This window comes from Mixophyes fleayi, chromosome 12 (genome assembly GCF_038048845.1).
Source record: "Mixophyes fleayi isolate aMixFle1 chromosome 12, aMixFle1.hap1, whole genome shotgun sequence".
Taxonomy (NCBI): domain Eukaryota; kingdom Metazoa; phylum Chordata; class Amphibia; order Anura; family Limnodynastidae; genus Mixophyes; species Mixophyes fleayi.
This window is the reverse complement of record NC_134413.1, coordinates 79,308,546-79,329,210: the sequence shown is the minus strand read 5'-3', so window position 1 is coordinate 79,329,210 and position 20,665 is coordinate 79,308,546. Positions and strand designations below refer to the sequence as shown.

The 20,665-nt window shown below is 42.4% G+C and overlaps 1 protein-coding gene across 3 annotated transcripts in view; it reads left to right on the top strand.

The window, feature by feature from the left end:
- LOC142108161 (Fc receptor-like protein 3) overlaps positions 1 to 20,665 on the top strand; it is a 131,838-nt gene that overhangs the window by 10,104 nt on the left and 101,069 nt on the right. For all 3 annotated transcript variants that reach the window (XM_075191772.1, XM_075191774.1, XM_075191773.1), the window contains exon 5: positions 380 to 661. In XM_075191772.1, coding sequence (XP_075047873.1) covers positions 380 to 661 — 282 coding nt within the window. The remainder of the gene's footprint in view (positions 1 to 379; positions 662 to 20,665) is intronic.

Here is a 20,665-nt window from a genome sequence, read left to right as displayed (position 1 = left end):
AACTGTATCAATTCTTAATTCTAGGGTTAGCAAAATAAAAAAAAATACTATATATAATTAAGCAAAAAAGTAAATATTTGCCAGGAACAGCAATACTAATCATGTAGCATAAGGAATAATGCAAATGCCAATATAAAATATTAGGATATTGGAAGTCAAATATTTCTTGTTGACCCTGAATATCCTTATGTTCCATATGAGATGGTGCATTACCTCAGGGCCAGTGCTGCCTTTAGGCAGATTCATTTATTTTCCAATTTAAAGCTATAAGACATCTAGCTGCAGTAAGTAAACGGCTTGTAAGTTTCCAAACCTGTTTTGGAACCTCCGGAGGGAGACGAGGAACATAACCAATATTTTTATTATGATCTTTTTCCAGATCTTTTTGTTACTCCTGAAATAAGAAATAAACAATCATCAGTAACGGAGGGTGATGACGTGACTCTGACCTGTGTCACAAGACGTAACCCAGCCAGATCTACTACAGAACTGCAGTTTGCGTTCTACAAAAATGAGCGGAATGTGCAAGAATTCAGTTTCATCGATACATACAGAGTTCCGTCAGCTCAGCCGAAGGATTCTGGGGGTTATTACTGTGATGTGAGAACTTCCACCGGCAGTGTGAGGAAGAGCAGTGAGGTGTTATCTATTCAGATAGAAGGTGAGTGTGGGATACTGGACCAGTCTCTGTTCTGTTCTGTTCTATTCAAAGCATTACATGTATGTTCTCAGTTGTACCCTCATATTTCTCCAATCTCTGACAATCATATATTTTGGGATGTAGTTTCTAAGTTATTTATCTGTATAGCTTGCAAAACTCTGCACGTTGGAGTTCTGGGGTTACATTAGTATCTATTTTGCTCTTTTAAACATTCTACTTTGTAGAAAAAGAAGAGAAAAAAGTATTCTGCTTGGGAAACTCTTTGATCTGAACCAAGAATTCACTAATATAAAAATTCAACATCTTATCTAAAAAAAGACACATTTATATTCTGACGGGCCTTAAAAACCCACCTCTTCCTTATAGCCTTCCAGTACCCCACTTAACTGCCCTCCTTCCAGTCTCCCACCTACCTCCTTCCTCGTCGCTCACCTCTCCTCCCCTCTCCGTCAATGCCTCCGCTCTCCCCCTTTCCTCATCCTACCCTTGCGTTTCTGTCCGTCCTACCCTCCCCTTAGATTGTACGCTCCTTGAGCAGGGCCTCCTCTCCTCTTGTTCTCCACCACCTTAACTCTGCTCTCCAGCTCCTTGTCTCTTCCGTGAGGCCCTTTTACCCCTCTCTCTACCCCCGGGGGCTCTCATCTCTCATCGGCGCTGCGGATGCCTTGTGGCGCCTTATAAATAAATATTAATAATAATAATAATAATCTAGCTGTACATCGAGCTTCTGAGTTACTGTGCTTTTTGTTAACTGTACCGTGCTGTCTCACCCTGTACCGTGTTTCTGTCTGGCCCTGTACGGCGCTACGGATAGCTAGTGGCGCCCTATAAATAAATATTAATAATAATAATAATAATAATTCTGACCTTATTATAACTAAGGGCTTGCAAAATATTAAAGCATAAACTTGTGACTAATGATGTATTTTGTGCTCAGTACTTAAATAAACTCTTAAAAACCCTTTATCCTCCAATGCAATAATATTTATACTTTTTATTTTATGGCTCCACAATACATGGCCGTATTCCCATTTCGATACTTCCTTTATATGTACTGGAGCTCTGGTGAAAATTCTCAGTATTAGTAGTTCTGTACAGCAGTTAGTATCTTCCTGTCCTATTGATAATGTCAAACAATGTGATATATATATATATATATATATATATATATATATATATATATACACACCACTGCAATAGTAAGACCACAATTGTGGGGTTCCCTTGCCATAAAGAAAATCAGCTGCAGTCTTCTACGCAGTCTAGTTTACATAGTGATGGGTAGGTAAATTGTCCAACAGTGCCCTACAGGGGCATATGTGATTTTTAAACTTGCATTAACTTTATCATCTTTGGTAGACGGGAGGTGGGGCGGCATCCTCAGCTCCTCATGGTGGGAGTGTGGTGCTTGGTTTTGACATCATAGCCAGACACCAAGCTAACATTAACATGGAGGAGCGCAGCCAGTCACATGTAAGCCTGATTCTTCTTTATTTCAGCAGCTGGCGCTCAGTATAGGGGCGCCATGGGGGCAATAAAATCACTGGTTGAGTGACATTATTAGATGCAGCCACAATGCCTAGTTTCACCCAGTGGTAGAGTTAGCCCTGTTTGTTGCTGTTTAAAAGCATATTTTTAGTTCAAACACTGGATTTTTTGTGTAAGAAACCAATGTATTGCATTTAAACACTTAGTGCGTGGGTCCCTGGTGAATACCGGGGGTGCGTTAGACTCTGCGCCTCCCTGTTTATTTGCGTCAATACCAGTCAGTGGCATCAATACTGTCAATATAATGACAGAATGCTCTGGCCATGAGTACACAGGATGAGCCTTCTTCTACATCTGGTCCAATGTGTAGACCAGCAAGAGACGAATCAGGTCCATCTCTTGCAGTGTGTGGTCACCCGCCTGGACTCTCTTCTGGGTTCACTATAAGTTCGTCATATTACTCCTACTGAAATGGCAACCACCTCTGCTGTCACCGTTCCTGCCAGCTCTACCAGCATCCAAGGGTTGCATATACTTTTTCTGGAGAAATATGATGGTGATCCTAAAATGTGCAGCGGGTTCCTCAACCAGTGTGCCATGCAATTTGAACTGGCACCAGAGAACTTTCATCAGACAGAACTAAGGTGGCATACAATTTTTCCCTCCTTTCGGGAGAAGCCCTCGCCTGGGCATCTCCCTTGTGGGAACATGATGACCCGCTGCTCTGGAATTCTGCAACTTTTATTGAAAGTTTCAAGAAGGTATTCGATGACCCTGGTCGTGTGTCCTCTGCAGCCACTGGTCTTCTAAGCCTACGTCAAGGGACCCTCTCAGCTGGTCAGTATGCTGTACAATTCCGAACTTTGGCATCCAAACTCCGTTGGAATGATGAGGATCTTATCGCTACCTTCTGGCAAGGCTTGAATGATCAAATCAAAGATGATGCAGCATCACATGATCTTCCTCCCAAATTGGATGACTTGATTTCTTTATGTATTAAAGTGGATATTCGTCACTGTGAACATACACAGGAACTAGCATCTCAATTTCAAACTCCTGCACTCCCCACTGATGAACCCATGCAAATTTGCCATTCATGCTTGTCTCCTGAAGAACGGGGTAGACGCATGAAGAATATGAAGAATAAGCTATTTCTCTGCTGTGGGGGGAACCTGGTCACCTTCTTCCTGCATGCCTCAAGAGACCAGGAAATGCCACCTCCTAGGCAATGATTGGGAGGTAAGCCTAGGATCCGGGTCCGTTTCTCCCTGTTCCCAGAAAGAATCAGAGTTTCTCATGCCTATCACTCTCTTTTCCGCTGATAGTCCTCAATCTATGTTTGCCTTCGTGGACTCGGGAGCCGCGGGGAACTTCATATCTCCAGTTTGGTCCCTCAGCTCCATTTCTCTACTACACCTTTGCCTCTGCGGTTGGCACTCACAGCAGTTGATGGTAACCGAGTCTCCAATGGCTCTATTCCCTGCATCATCATTCTGGTCCGGCTATTGGTAGGAGCTGAGGACACATTCTCCACATTTCGATTGGCATCATGCTCAGGGGTTTTCTTGGGGTCCTCTTTGCAGGTCACATTGTTTGACGTCAGTCACACCCTGCAATCCTGGTATTCCCTGTCGAGCTACCACTTCTCAGGCACTTCTCCTTATGGTCTACCCCGACTTCCTCGATGTCTTTAGCAAAGTGGCCGCAGAATCCTTTCCTCCACATTGCCCCTTGGACTGCCCCATTGATTTAGTACCAGGCAAGAGTTTTCCTTGGGGTAGAGTGTTTTCTTTGTCCTTTGTCTTTACCAGAGACTCAGGCTATGCCCAGATACATCTCTGAGAATCTCAAAAGGGGATTTATTCATAAGTCATCTTCTCCCGCTGGCGCAGGATTCTTCTTTGTCCAGAAGAAAGACGGGTCTTTCAGACCATTCAATGACTACCGCAAACTCAATGCCATCACTGTCAAGAACTGGTTGCACCTTGATCCCGAGATCTTCGATCCTATTTGAGGAGCTCAAATCTTCACGAAGTTGGATCTTAGAGGGGTCAACAATTTAATTAGAATCAGGAAAGGGGATGAATGGAAAACAGCATTCAACACCAGGGATTGTCATTATGAGTACCTTGTTGTGCCCATTGGGCTTTGTAATGCTCCTGCCGTATTCCAAGAATTTGTTAATGAGCTCTTCCGGGACATTCTGTACTAGTCCATAGTGGACTATCTAGACGAAATCCTAACATTATCCCAGGACCTGTCTTACCACCATGAACATGTTAAGGAGGTGCTACTCCGCTTATGGGAAAATTGCTTATATTGCAAGTTGGAAAAGTGCCTGTTTGATCAATCTCATGTACTGTTTCTGGGATACAATGTGTCCAGGTCTGGCCTCCAAATGGACCCAAGTAAAGTAAAGGCTATTCTCGACTGGCCCCAGCTGGCAGGGCTAAAAGTCACCCAGCGATTTATTGGCTTCACAGATTTGTAAACTTTTACAAATCAATTTAAAGTTTTCCTCAGGACACCATCCGCTCACGAATGGCCAAACTGAGCAGGTCAACCAGGATTTGGAATCTTTTATTCAATGTTTCTGTTCCGAAAAACAATCCTCTTGGAGTGAGTTTCTTCCTTGGGCATAATTCTCTCATAATAATCATTTACACAAATCTATGGGTATGTCACCCTTTTTTACATTATTTTGGAGACATCCGATATTGACCACGTTTTCGGATCTACCTGTAGCTCAAGATTTGGTCTATAATTTTTCTCAGATCTTGCCTCAGGAGCCAATCAAGTTACAACAGAAACTGGATTGTTATAAGCACTTTGTGGACCACCAGTGGAAAAACATCCCTATACTCCACATTGGAGACAAGGTGTGGCTTTTCACCCGGCATCTGAAGCTTATAGTGCCATCCATGAAATTTGCACCTCGTTACATTGGACCCTTTCTCAAGTTTTGAATGCTGTTACCTATAAACTCCGGTTACCGCCTTCTCTCTGGGTAAATAATTATTTTCATATTTCTCTTCTCAAACCCCTCGTTATTAATGAATTGTCCAAGAGATCTTCTCCTCCACCTCCAGTCAAGAAGACTTAAGGCGAAGAATTTGAATTTGAGCGCATCTTGAAGATGCAAACTCTCAGAGGCAAGTGACAATTCCTTGTCCATTGAAAAGGCTACAGCCCAGAGGAGAGATCCTGGCTCAACAGAGAGGATCTTCATGCCGCTCATCTCCTGGCTCATTTTTTCAAAAATCACAGCCATCTATTCCGAAAAGAGAGAAGGGGGGTGCTGTCAGGCGCCGTCCCCGCCCTGTCTGTAAGTGCCATCGACAGATGGCTGTACTTCAGTATGGGGCCGTGTCCCCTTTCCAGGCAATGGGGTGCACTTCCGGATTAAGGCCCTGACGCTGTCCGCGCTTGCGCCTTGAGGTCGCGTCCCATCGCCAGGCAACTGGACGCTCTCTCTCTTCCGATATCAGGGGCCACTTTCACCTAGTTATGGCACCTCCTCACTAGGTCCTGGTGCCAGAGTATTGGTTCACCAGCTCCAGTGTTCTTGCCTCCAGTTCCCTATTCCTGCTGTTGTTATTTGGTTCTGACTTCTGGCTTCTCCTGACTATTCTCCTGACCTGCGTTTTGGTACTGCTTTCTGTCTGGATTCTGCTGACCTCTGGCTCGTGTCTGACATCTGACCATTCTTCTGGATTCTCCCTGTGTACTGCGCCCATTGTTTGGTATCTGCCCCGGACCGCACAACCATCCCTGTACTCAATAGATTGCAGTGGTAACTAACTTGCTGAACCGCGACCTGCGCACCTCACACAGCCAAGTCCATACCTTCTTGCGGGGGTCCCTGGTGAATACCAGGTGAAACCTGTTGGTCTCTTAAGTTTGAGTGCAGTTTTTCAATAAGGCATTTATTATATGATATATATTATAGTATTTATAAAATGTATAAAAAATATTCTCCTTTAACAGCTTCAGTGGCTGATGTAAATATTACCGTGGATAAAGATGATGAGGATGTGGTCTTTGGCAACCCCTTGACTTTTACCTGCTCCGTACAGCACGGCACGTCACCATCTTTCGTATGGTTACACAATGGAGAGGTGGTAAAGAAAGACTCCGAGTTCTACCAAATCAAAGACAATGGGGCCGTGTTATACATAGACTCTCTCACAAATCATCACAGAGGAACTTACCAGTGTAACGTCAGCAACTCATTATCCTCCAACAGAACCTTCTTTGCACTGAGTGCAATTCTGAACCTCAACAGTCTATCAGGTAAGACCATTTAGACCACAAGAAATGGTCCCTTACAGGGAATGTCCATTTTTGGACAGGACACTGTAAAATAAGCCAGCATCCCATTATCATTCATTACCAGAACCAGTGACACCAGATCTTCTCATATTGCTGGAGGTCTGTTCAGTTCGCTTAGGAAGAAAAGGACTGAACAGAATGTAATGAACAATCATTATGACCAATCCCAGACAGTAAAAGCTGAGACTGTACAACAGATGGATGTCATGATTCCATGACAGATAAATCAAATATTTCTTAAATATATATCTATCATCATCATAGGTTAATATACCTCATTTGATTGTATCTGAGAGCCAAATTCTCAATAAACTACTAATCATCCCTTAGATTCGCAGCAGTTGAGGGTTGATGATACATCTATAGATTAACTGAAAAGGAACAAATATTTATTATTTGGGTAAAATGAATGTACAGTACATGTAAAACAAATATGAAAAGAAACATTTATGACTATGTAATCCAACTATATAACAATGTGTTTCCTGATTTAATATTATGCTCTCTCTTTCCCTTTCTCTCTCCCTTATTAGAACACATTTTGTATTAATTAATTAGGTTAAACACTTAATATGATTTCTGCAGGATAATCTGTTTTCTTTTTCCATTAATTATTTTCTCTAGAAGTATCTAGAAATTACAGTCTTCAGAATACAATTCGCCTGGCACTCTCTTCCTGTATTCTTGTTATCGCTCTCTTTATGTTCTTGGACCACATGAAAACAGTGACTGTTCTGGAATCCAAGCCGTAAATTCAGAGGATGAATGAATAAAGATGTAGTTTCCTGCTTTGGCCACAAGCGGCCACCAGACGTAAAGAAAACAGTGACTGTTCTGGAATCCAAGCCGTAAATTCAGAGGATGAATGAATAAAGATGTAGTTTCCTGCTTTGGCCACAAGCGGCCACCAGACGTAAAGAAAACAGTGACTGTTCTGGAACCCAAGCCGTAAATTCAGAGGATGAATGAATAAAGATGTAGTTTCCTGCATTGGCCACAAGCGGCCACCAGACGTAAAGAAAATCAAAGCCTGTCCTTACTATATGTTCACGATATAACATTTTATATTAGCAGTTTTGTATTTTTAGTTATTTATTTCTTCATTTGCTGCCTAAATGCTTACTTGTTTAATACTTTTTCAGTTTAAATTATTATTACAACAGTACATTTTCAGTACATTAAACAGTCCTGCCTCCTATGTATAACATCATTCCACTTTTATAGTTTAATTTAATTTAATTATTCCATAGAGCATGCTCAAAAAGATTATGGGCGAGCACAGTCTTCCTCCCGATCTGTGGATAGAGGTCAGCTGCTCCTGCTGGCTTGGGAACCAGTCCCCAGTCGCTGCCATAGTGAAGATTAGTAGTTTAGATGGAGCGATGTGCTGAAAGAGAAACCTCATATGGATGTAATTCTGAAAGTTTACTATAGTATAAAATTTAAATGCACATATAAACATGTAATAAAAAAGAATATAGATAGGGTTAATCTTTTCAATAGTATCCTCCCTGTCACGCGTTTCAGAGCTAATTTGTTCTTCTACAGCCGCCAGGAGAATACGCTACACTTGTCAGGTAGTACAAGGAAAATGTAAATAGGTGCACCCTGGAAGTTGAATTACAATTTGAATATTAAAAAAAAAAAGTAATATAGAAATATAACCTATTTTATACCGTGAATCTTATTTTTCTGCATATTTTTACTTTACTAATGCTGGTTATGGAACATGCACAGAATTATATACAAAAAAAACCACAATCCTAAACAATTTTTTTTTCTTTTTTAAATGTTGACCCCTCTCTTTATCATCCTTCTGTACCTTCTACTGTTTGTATAATGTAAGAGGATTTTACAACCTATTGTGGGAGAAAATTAAAGTAAATGAGATGCAGTATTAATCTATAACCTTCAAAGGCTTTCCAATCTTCTTTTCCACATCCCCTTCATCAGGGCCGGTGCTAGGGTCCACGGCGCCCTAGGCATTTTTAAAAAAGCGGCGCCCCCCCGCAAAAATCGCCGCCCCCCCGCGCAAAAATCGCCGCCCTCCTCCCTCCTCTCCTTACCTTGTCTCACCACCGCCGCCTCTCTGCTCCGTCTCCTCCCCTCCACTCACTGACACTGACACGGAGCAGAGAGGCGGCGGTGGTGACAAAATAGCCTCTTCCCCCCCTCCCCGTGCATCTGATGCTGTGCGGCGGCCGTTACAGGTATAGTCAGCGGTCGCCGCACAGTTTTAAAGTCTTTTATTATTCTGTGGCGCCCTCCAGGCGCCCTCCAGAGCCCGGCGCCCTAGGCAAGTGCCTAACCTTGCCTAATGGGAGCACCGGGCCTGCCCTTCATCTCAGTACACCTATTAAGAGAACAGTCTCCCTTCTCTTCTCAAAATCCCATCTTACGTTCTGTACTTTTGATGACAATTTTTCTCATCTCACTCTGCCTCTATCCTTTCTTTAACTTTATTTAGCACTAGTGCTCTTATCTTCCCTTAAAAACAATGTCCTTAAACCAATCATTAAAAACTCTCTATTGACACCACATTCCACTCCATCCTTTATCAGTCTTACTTCTCTTCTTTTTGTCTACTCACATAGCATGTATATTTGGAGTAGTAATCCTATCTTTCCTATAGTTCCATTCTAGGCCCTTTACAATCTAGTTTTCACTGTCATCCCTCTAGAGCAGTGTTCAGGGAACTTTTTTACCTTTTACCCCAAAATATATTTAGATACGCCGATGTTACCCCCTTGATTTGAAAGGAAGGAAATGATATATTATTAATTATTGGAATTCAAAATTTTATTGAATCTATTCAAAATTTCTTTGAAAGCTTCAACTTCAAAACTTCAGGTTTTGGAGAAATGATGTTGCTTAATTTTTGATACCAGAGCATCAATATTGGGGCATTTTGATGTCAGAGCAATTTGGATACAGCCTTATGGGGGGTATTCAATCATGAGCGAGATTGGGAAAATACTTGCGCTCTAAAAATATTACCGTTAATACGGTAATATCTCGCTGGATTTTAGCTCGCAGCTCCCTGAGCTGCGAGCTGAAACCCAGCGAGTAAATTACCGTATAAACGGTATTTACGCGCAATATTACCGTATTACCGGTAATATTTTTAGAATGTGAGTATTTTCCCGATCTTGCTCACAATTGAATACCCCCTAAGTGTCCAATCGATTTCTCTGTTTTGTTTTTATGTTCGTTAGAGTGGAAAATCCTTGTTTGCAAAGGTAGGTTGTTGCAAAAGGCAGCAACTTTTTGACTGCCTCCTCATGTGCAATTTTGATGCCTTTGCAGCTGTTCACATTCAAAAATATGACAGATCTGCTTTGTTTTCAAATGCAATACGTGCTTCATTATTACATCGAAGCTCAAGAAGTGCCTCTGCCAACCCTTGAGGCTCTTCTGGTACAACAGCAATTTCACATATAAAGGGGTCTACAATCCAACTGACAGCATGTGAATCGGCAGCATTACCCCCAGGAATTTCATTTTTACCTCATTTGGGGTAATTTACCCCTGTTCCCTGACCACTGCTCTAAAGAAACATCCCTTACTAAAATAGTCATTGATTTTTATTTACTGTTAAATTGAAAGTATACTTTTCCATATTAATTTCACTCAATCTATCTGCCTCCTTTGACATTGTTATTTATTCTATTCTGCTCCAAACTCTCTTCTTTTTGGAACTCTAAAGTCTTGCGATCTATTCAATCTCATTTAACATAAGAATCATTATTTTATTCCAATCTTTTCTGTTACAAGCTCATTGCTTAGGTGTTATTTTGCATTCTGCCCTCTCCTTCACTCATTACCTTAATGCTCTTGAAACCACAAGCTGTCCGCAGTTTAAGGCATCTCTTCTGTCCCTTCCTCACTCCTTATAAAACTAATAAATAGTTGCATGCTGTGAGGATGTTGGGTTCTTTATATCACTCGGACCGACACCAGGTATAAATCCATAGAAATGTATTTAAGTGTTGAAGGTACACTTAAAAGTCAGGAACATCAACAAAACACAACACCGGAAAATAAAATCACCAAGGGGGTAACAGAGTCCGGTAAATGGTTGCAGTCCACCAAAGTAGATGACTGTCAAAAATCCCAAAAGCACTCAAATCCAATGGAGTCCTGATGGCAAGTTTGACCAGAGCATCAACACTTAGGTCAGTTGTTCCCCAAACGAACACCCCCCTGAACTCTCAGGGTCCCTTTTTATCCCCCAACCTGGGTGACCGTGGTAACTGACAGCACCCCTGCCCTGAGGTATTTTCCGATAGGACAAAACATGTCCTTGGCCAGACATTCCTACTTCCCCCAGGTGATATGAGCTAAGAAACGCCCCACTGTTAGGGCACCTGGAAGTTTACTGAGGGACAAGGTTAGACAATGGGGCCACTGGGGATGAAACAATGGGCCAGTAATGGGGTTATCACATGACTACCATTAACTGTGAAGAACATTGCCCATTTTTACTGTCTGTGGGTAGAAAAGCCTCACTGATACTACCGATCAAGGGAGTCTATATTGTTATGTTGTTACGGGTCATTCAGCTAGCGTAGTTTAAACATAATGGGCCTGATTCAATAAGGAAAGTAAGGGAAAAAAATAGTAACTTTGAACCTTGGCAAAACCATGCTGTATTGGAGAAGGGGGGGTACATTTAAAGTGTGATGGCAGAATTATAGTCCTAGATCAACTTTTAATGTCAGTTTAAAAATAAAGCTATCAAATATTTGCATCCTACATTGAAAAACAGCCAGTATTTTCCAAAATAATAAACTCATTTGCACCCTTTGCATTGCCACATGGTTTTACCAAGGTTCAAAGTTACTCATTTTGTGCTTATGAATCAGGCCCTATGGGGGGTATTCAATTGTTGACGTTAACGCGCTAAAACAAAAAAAAACGAGCGCTCTAAAAATATTAGCGTTAATACGGTAATTACTCGCTAAATTTCATCTCGCGCGAGTAAACTACCGTATTAACGGTATTTACGTGCATATTACCGTATTAACGCTAATATTTTTAGAGCGCTCGTTTTTTTGTTTTAGCGCGTTAAAAGCAACAATTGAATACCCCCTATGAGTCCTAACAGGGCACAATTGCAATGACACCGTAGGGAATGGACATTGGGTGGAACATCCGCCTCTTTTAATTCCTGGCACAGCGCATCTCTCACACATGCTCTAATCATTTCCCAGCTAGACTATTGCACTCCTCAGTGGTCTACCACTGAACATATTGGCTCCACTTCAGTCTATTATGAATTATGCAGTTTGATTCATGTGTCTTTCCATCACTTCACAAGTACGTGTCAAAGTAACATCCACATAAATGGCAGAACCCAAGTCTTCCCAGCACAACATTGTCTAGACCAGGGGTGTCCAACCTTTTAGCTTCCCTGGGCCACATTGGAAAACGACGAGTTGGTTTGGGCCGCACATAAGATACACTAACAATAACGATAGCTGATCATCCAAAAAACCATAGAAAACATAGTTAACATATATATATGAGAAAAAAAGTGATATATATATATATATATATATATATATATATATATATATCACTTTTTTTTCAAATCCCCCTATACTTATTTTTCAATCGCCCTGTTCAAAAAATCGTCTCTAGTTATTATACTATAATCACTTTTTGTATTGTTTCGATGCAATATCAATAAAGTGCATTTAAGCCAGGCATTGTATATCAGGGTGCCCTGACCAGGCCTGCGGTACCTGACATATACATCACTGTGACCCCAAATTGTGACCTGTTTTGATAATTACACCACTATGTTAGTTAAGGGATAACAACTTATAATGGGCCAAAGAGAATAATATATAATGCCCCATTAGTAATACAAGTAGAAGTATGTAGCAGGGAGATAAGGTCCATGATGCTCCAGGACCAGGTGACTTTTATTCACTTGTCAGCGTCCCTTGAAATAATAAAAAAAATCCCCCTTAACTAACCTTTTGATCGGCTTGTTCTCCTGTCCTCTTCTCTTCTTTTCTTCAATTCTGTGCTGCTGATTGTTCTTCTCGCGCGGGTGTCTCCTCTGTGCTGCGCTCCGCAATGGATGTTGGGCGTGATGACATCATGCCCGACATTCACTGCGAGCACCGCACGGAGGAGGAGACAAGTGAGGGAGCCGGAGTACCAGCTGACGTGACCGCGTGACCGCAAGGTAAGTATTTTCTTTTCTTTTTTTTGCAGGATTTTTTTTTTCCATTAACAGCGCTGCCCCCTTGCCACAACCAAAAACTCCTGCTGGGCCACATTTACAGGCCCGCGGGCCGCGGGTTGGAGCACCACACTGCTTCTCCCGGATTGCCTTCTTCTCATAGTGCATCCTGCTGCCATTGCTTCTCCAGGTAAACAATGCACACACATCCGATTGTCCACATGATGTAAAAGAAAATGTTATTCTTTGGACCAGGCCACTTTCTTCCATTGCTCCATGGTCCAGTTCTGGCGGTCACGTGCCGACTGTAGGCACTTCAGTGATGGAAATGTGTCAGCATGGGCACTCTGACAGGTCTGTAGCTACACAGCTCCATTGGCTGCAAGCTGTGACGCTCTGTGTGTTCTGAAACCTATCTATCATAGCTAGCATTACATTTTTCAGCAATTTGTGCTACAGTACTTCTTCTGTGGGAGTAGACCACACGGGCTAGCCTTCGCTCCCCACATCAATGAGCCTTGGGCGCCCATGACCCCGTCACCGGTTCACCACTTGTCCTACATTGGACCACTTTTGGTAGGTACTAACCACTGCATACCAAGAACACCCCACAAGACCTGCCGTTTTTGTGTTTTGGAGATGTCCTGACCCAGCCGTCCAGTCATCACACTTTGGACCTTGTCAAAGTCGCTCAAATCTTTATGCTTGCCCATTTTCCTACTTTCAAAACAACAACTTCAAGGAACTGACTGTTCACTTGCTGCCTAATATGTTTCACTTCTTGTCAGGTGCCATTGCAGCGAGATAATTATTTAATTAATTTAATCATAATTAAATCATTGCTCTTGTCGATGGTTTTAAGGTTGTGACTGATCAGAATATATATATATATGTATATATATATATATATATATATGCTGTAGACTTGAGTACACAAATGTGCTCCTTAGTATCATTTTTAACTCAAGATAACCTGTTGAATTTAGAAATAAATGCTGAATCTTGATTAGCTGATTTAGTTTTACCTTTTAGTAATGTCTCTATTTCTAAATTACTGACCTGAATATAAGCTGTCAGTATTAAATCTTTTGAATTCCCTCTTTGATTGACATCTTTCATCATTTTCTTGAGCTTGTTTCTCATAATCTCCTCAGTTGCCCCCTGGACCAATAAAATGACATCTAGAAAACTGATTAACATTTGCTGATATGTGTGAGTGAATTTTAGATTATGATTATTAGAAATGAGGTGAGTGTCATATCCAAGTTAATTACTAGTCATATAATATTGCAAATATATGTTTTTGAATTAATCAATAGTATTAGCTTGGTGTGGCTCAGATGAACTCTGTGTCCAGACATGGGTTAAAACCTGAAAGAGGGGTAACCTAAATCGATGTATGACTTTGATTGTGTTAAACTCTTCTGTTCTACCCAGGGGGTATTTATGGCTGGAGAGTTCCAGACACATAGTTACAGATCAATATATGGCATGGATCGTAAAGCCAAAAACCTTTGAAACCTCTCTTAGGTTACATCAATATTATCAGTAAAATGCAACAAACAGACCCCCTCAGATTCCTGGTTATTCTGTGTTCTGTGATATCTCAGGCATCTCAATGGGGTGGGTGGGGTGAGGGGAGCAGCTGGGATAAGTGTGAATAAAGGGAAATAATGGCACAGGAAAATGTGATATATACTCAAATGTCATATTTAAAGAAGTCATGTCTGGTATGTAAATGAAGGGAAACTTATGACCTGTTGTGTGGCGGTAAGCTCATCTTTATAGGACATTCTGGGAAGAAGTAAGGTTAGTGTAAATTAAAACCTGACTTGAAAGATGATTGAACTGAGGTCATAAACAACTAATTTTCTGGTACATACATCACAGTGGAAGGGGGCTGTGGAAACCTTCAGCATTTTTAAAATGTCTTTTAGATCTAAAAGATTTGTTCACTTTTGGCAGTGAATTTCAAATTGCTTCTTCCAGAAAACAGAAAATGGATCATTTGTGAGTTTACAATTTCTGTGTTTAATCCCTTTTTATTTTGCAAGGAACTATTATATCTATGTATGTCATTTTGTTATTTTTTTTTTTCATCTTAAGCATTGTAGATTTAATTTCCATATTAAATGACACTTAATAAGTTCATGTCTTTGTGTCTTTATGAATTCACATGTCAGACTTAGCGTGGTTTTTCCACTGCTCTGTAAATATTAGGTGCTGGAGGCACCTGCTCCGTACTTTGAAATAATTAACCAGTCTCAATCCAGTTCAAAGGATTGCGATTGTAAAGACAAAGCTTATAAAAACACACAGTGTGAGTCAGCATCTGTAGCCACAATCCAGAACCTTGATTTTAAAAGGAAGATCCCACATCAACAAAAACCACAGCGTATCACTGGTGGAGATGATACCTCAGAAGAACATGTCCATATATCACCAGCCTAAGTTCTCAGACATACTTGTCCTTGAACGTGTATGACATGCAAGTTGCTTTGAACATTATAGTTATCATGAATAGTTATTATTGTTTTGTGCAGAGAATGATGCTGGTAATCCACAATGAGGGGACAAGTATAAATGTACTTTACATGAAGAGACACTCCTTGGGAGGGACACCAACCACCTGGAAAGACAGCATGGCAGACCATGAAACACAGTCTATTCCTACATATCACTACTATAAAGATGTTTCAAATACAAGATACTCTGTTTCCCCAATCTTCTTGCGAAGGAGCTCCTATATGGCCGCTGCTGTCCCTGTAATGAAGCAATCGTGGTGGCGGAGATTGAGCCACGCATAATAGCCACTAATGTTCCCCTGCTGTTTGCATGCGCCGAACGCATGCGCGGATTAAGAACTGGCTGAAAGCCAGAGCATTTCAAACACAGAATAACATGTGGCATTTGGCCAGAGCGTTTCAAATAAAGGAATTGTCTCTAACATAAGGTTTGATAGGAAGCTAGAGCATACAAAGAAAGCATGGGAAGTACAGCTAAACACACAGAATTGTGTGGGGGTGGTAAAGCAGTGCATGCTGGGTCAGGATTTATAAACTCCTGACACAGGAAAAAACAGTCTCTTTTTGGCCATACACATACACACACTTGGAAGTTTGGACATTTCACTGGACAATAAGGTATTCACTAACTTCTCTATATTCCTGCAATTTCTGTCTGTATAACCTTACCTTATATGTATTGTGCCTGAAATGTATAATATGCTTTGCTGGCATGTATATGTAAGGATTCTATTTCTATTAAATTTCTTAATCTTTATCTCTATTGAAGAAACTTTTCCTTATCTACACTACAATGGACTCTAAAAGGCACGATTCTCACACTTGCTGGCCCCTTCCCCTTCCTCAGGCATGCTGTACTCTATTTACTTCTCTTATTTAGCTCTCATTTATCTTCCTATTTACTCAGACTTTCATATCCCACTCTATCTTTCTGATTTAATCTGTCTTTATCTCCCACTGAAACACATTCTCTTTGCACACATGCATAAATGTTTCCTATTTAAACACACAGAGAGGTGCTAGTTTTCTTTCTCTGTTCACATAAACACGCATTACACTAAGAGCAAAGACTGATAATACACTCATACACATTATTTCTGTCTTACAGCACACACAAAAATGCACACACACATACATATATATATATATCTAATATATAAATGTCTAGTGGCGTCTGTCTGTGTGTGTGTGTGGGAAAAATAAAACCGAGCTGCAGCGCCACCTGCTGGGCAGAGTTATACACTGACCTACTAAATTCTTAGTGTGTGTGGGAAAAAAAATTCAAAAAGGGCTGAAATTTGGTAGGGCTCAAACTCATTTTCGTGAGGTAATTTTACCTCATGAACACACATGTGTAGAGGCGTGCGTTAGTGTGTGTGTGTGTGTGTGTGTGTGTGTGTGGAAAAAACTATTTTCTCAGAAAGGGCTCATCCAATTGACCTGAAATTTGGTATCTAATATATAAATGCTTAGTGGCGTCTGTCTGTCTGTGTGTGTGTGTAAAAAAAAAAACCAAGTTGCAGCGCCACCTGCTGGGCGGAGTTATACACTGACCTACTAAATTCTTAGTGTGTGTGGGAAAAAAAATTCAAAAAGGGCTGAAATTTGGTAGGGCTCAAAACTCATTTTCGTGAGGTAATTTTACCTCATGAACACACATGTGTAGAGGCGTGCGTTAGTGTGTGTGTGTGTGTGTGTGTGTGTGTGTGTGTAAAAAACTATTTTCTCAGAAAGGGCTCATCCAATTGACCTGAAATTTGGTATACTGACATTATTTGACAAAAAAATTAGAATAGTCAAGTCAGTTAACTTCCATCATCCCCCCTTCCCCCGTGGGAGGGGTAGTAAAGGCAAAATTTACGAGTTGAGGGGTCAAACTCATTTTCGTGAGGTAATTTTACCTCATGAACACACATTAAAAAGGCCCTTGCGTCGGGAAGTAACGCTCTTCCCCTGAGGAGGCCTGGGCTAGGCCCAAATGCATGACAAGAACCTTTTTAAGTCTTTAAGTAGCTTGATTTGACTAGAATGCATGAGTATCATGCACGGGTTAACTTGTATATATATATATATATATATATATATATATATATATATATATAAATATATATATTTATTTAAGTACTCTCACACACACACACACAAGGGAATCCCTAAATTTAAATAAACAAATGAAGTAACCTGGTAAAATCTATATTAACAGCATGTTTGCTGAAACTATAATGCATTATCTGTATTATTGTATGTAAGCATTTTATGTACTATATACTTGATCTCAATGTTATCTTTGTAAAGTAGATAGCTAACTGAGGGAAAGGACGAATGGGTGGTTTGCTTATATAGATAATGCAGTATAGTGAATTAAATGATAGACTGGTATTTATTTAGCTATTAACACATGATGGTGGCCTACCTGACATGGAGGTCAATAGAAGTGTAATACTTAGGCAGTATGAAGCCTGGTTAAACATTGGAATTGCGTAAGTTGCTCTTACGGATTTTTAGTTGGGATGCATAGGCATAACAACTGGGATTCCTTGTTAACGTTTGGCATATTATTATTATCGTTTATTTGTAAGGCGCCACAAGGTTTCCGCAGCGCCGTACATGGTACAAACAGTAGACAGTAGAGACGGCGTGGAAGAGCAGGTGTGGAGACAGGAGGGAAGATGGGCCCTGCTCATACGAGCTTACATCCTAAGGGAGGGTAAACAGAATCAGGTACATACGGGAGCCAGTGAAGCAACGGGGAGAGAGAAAGGGGGCAGGGGAGAACCGGAAGAGGTGAGAGGTTAAGTGGATGGTTGGTAGGCCTTAAGAAACAGGTGAGTTTTAAGAGCCCTCTTGAAGGAGCACAGATTGGGTGAGAGATGAATGGAGCGAGGGAGGTCGTTCCAGTGAAGGGGGGCAGCACGGGAGAAGTCTTGGATTCTAGAGTGGGAAGAGGTGATCAGAGTGGAGGAGAGGCGGCGATCATTGGCTGAGCGCAGGGAGCGGGCAGGAGTGTGAATGGAGAGGAGGTTAGAGATGTAAGGGGCAGTAGACTGAGAGAGAGCCTTGTAAGTGGTGGTGAGGAGTTTGAAAAGGATTCTGTAGGGGAAGGGGAGCCAGTGTAAGGAAAGACAGAGAGGGGAGGCAGAGGAGGAGCGGCGTGAGAGGAAGATGAGTCTCGCAGCCGCATTGAGTATAGAGCGGAGGGGGGCAAGGCAGGAGCAGGGGAGGCCAGTAAGGAGGAGGTTGCAGTAGTCGAGATGGGAGATGATGAGAGCATGGATGATAGTTTTGGTGGCATCTTGAGAGAGGAAGGGACGGATGCGGGCAATGTTACGGAGTTGGAAGCGACAGGCTTGGGCAAGGGATTGAATGTGGGGGGCAAAAGAGAGAGAGGAGTCGAGAGTGACACCTAGGCAGCGGAGTTGGGTGACAGAGGAGATAGTGGAGTTGTTAACAACGATAGAGAGGTCATGGTGGGAAGGGAGCCTGGGTGGGGAAAAGACATTGAGTTCGGTTTTGGAGATGTTAATTTTGAGAAAGCGAGAGGACATCCAGGATGAGATGGCTGAGAGGCAGTCAGTTACACGAGAGAGGAGGGAGGAGGAAAGATCAGGAGAAGAGATGTAGGACTAGATTTACTAAGCTGCGGGTTTGAAAAAGTGGGGATGTTGCCTATAGCAACCAATCAGATTCTAGCTTTCATTTATTTAGTACATTCTACAAAATGACAGCTAAAATCTGATTGGTTGCTATAGGCAACATCCCCACTTTTTCAAACGCGCAGCTTGGTAAATCTAGCCCGTAGAGTTGAATATCATCAGCTTATAGGTGATACTGAAGACCAAAAGAGGAGATGAGAGCTAGCAAGGGAGAAAGTAAAGAGCGAAAAGAGTAAAGGGCCAAGAACAGAGCCCTGAGGGACTCCAACAGGGAGAGGGGAGGGGGTGGAGGAAGAACCAGACGTGGATACGGAGAAGGAGCGATTAGCAAGGTATGAGGTGAAACAGGCATGGACAGAGCCAGAGAGGCCGAGTGAGAGAAGAGTTTGCAGTAGGAGGGGGTGGTCCACGGTGTCGAAGGCCGCAGAGAGGTCAAGGAGGATGAGTATGGAGTAGTGACCCTTGGATTTGGCTGATAGGAGATCATCGGAAACTTTAGCCAGGGCTGTTTCAGTGGAGTGGAGGGGGCGGTAGCCGGATTGGAGAGGGTCAAGGAGGGAGTTGTCAGAGAGGTGTCTGGTGAGGCGGCTGCAGACAATCCGCTCAAGTAATTTGGAGGCATATGGGAGAAGAGAGTTTGGGCGGTAGTTAGCAAGATAGGTGGGCTCGAGATTGGGTTTCTTAAGGATAGGGGAGATAAGAGCGTGTTTGAATGAGGATGGGACAACGCCAGAGGAGAGTGATAGATTGAATAGGTGTGCGAGGTAGGAGCAGGCAGTAGGAGAGAGAGAGCGAAGGAGGTGGGAGGGGATGGGATCAAGAGGACAGGTAGAGGGTGGAGAGGAAAGAATAAGGGAGTGAACTTCTTCACCTGATGTGGGGATGAAGGAGGACCACAGCTGGTTGATGGCGGGAGGTGAAGCGGTGGGAGTGGGGGGAGAGGGGTGGGAGGAGGAGATGTTGTGTCTAATGGCTTCAATTTTGGAGGAGAAAAAGGAGGCGAAGTCAGACGCCGAGAGGGAAGGCGGGACAGTGGGAGGGGGGGGGAGAGGAGAGAGTTGAATGTGGCAAAGAAGCGGCGGGGGTTGGAGGACTGATAAGAGATGAGCGACTTGAAGAAGGATTGTTTAGCGAGGGACAGGGCAGAGCAGAAAGAGGAGAGGATGAATTTGAAGTGAAGGAAGTCAGCCAGGGAATGAGATTTCCTCCAGAGGCGTTCAGCTGTGCGAGAGCACTTTTGGAGGGAGCGGGTGAGTTTGGAGTGCTAGGGTTGGGGAGTAAGGCGACGACGGCGGATAGAAGAGGCCGGGGCGATGGTGTCCAGGGCAGTAGTGAGGGATTGGTTGTAGAGAGAGGATGCCTGATCAGGGCAGGCCAGAGAGGGAAGGGGTGATAGGAGAGTTTCAAGAGAGGCGGAGAAGGAGATGGGGTCAATGGCGTCAAGGTTGCACCTGGTGAGGGTGGCTTTAGGCGAGATGGGAGAGGGGGAGGAGGACAGAGAGAAGGAGAGGAGATGGTGGTCGGAGAGTGGGAAGGGAGAGTTGGAGAAGTCAGAGAGATCACAGAGGTGAGAGAAGACAAGGTCAAGGGAGTGACCAAGACAGTGGGTAGGGGAGGAGGTCCACTGAGTGAGGCCAAGGGAGGAGGAAAGAGTGAGAAGTTTGATGGTGGCAGGGTCAGAACAGGCATAGTACAAGGTGAATGTTTAAAAGAGTTGTGTAAAATAATGCCTCTTAAGTACACCTGAGATGTCACGGGTGCGTGATATTCGGCGTGAATAAAATAGCGAAAAGCTTGCAAATTGCACTCT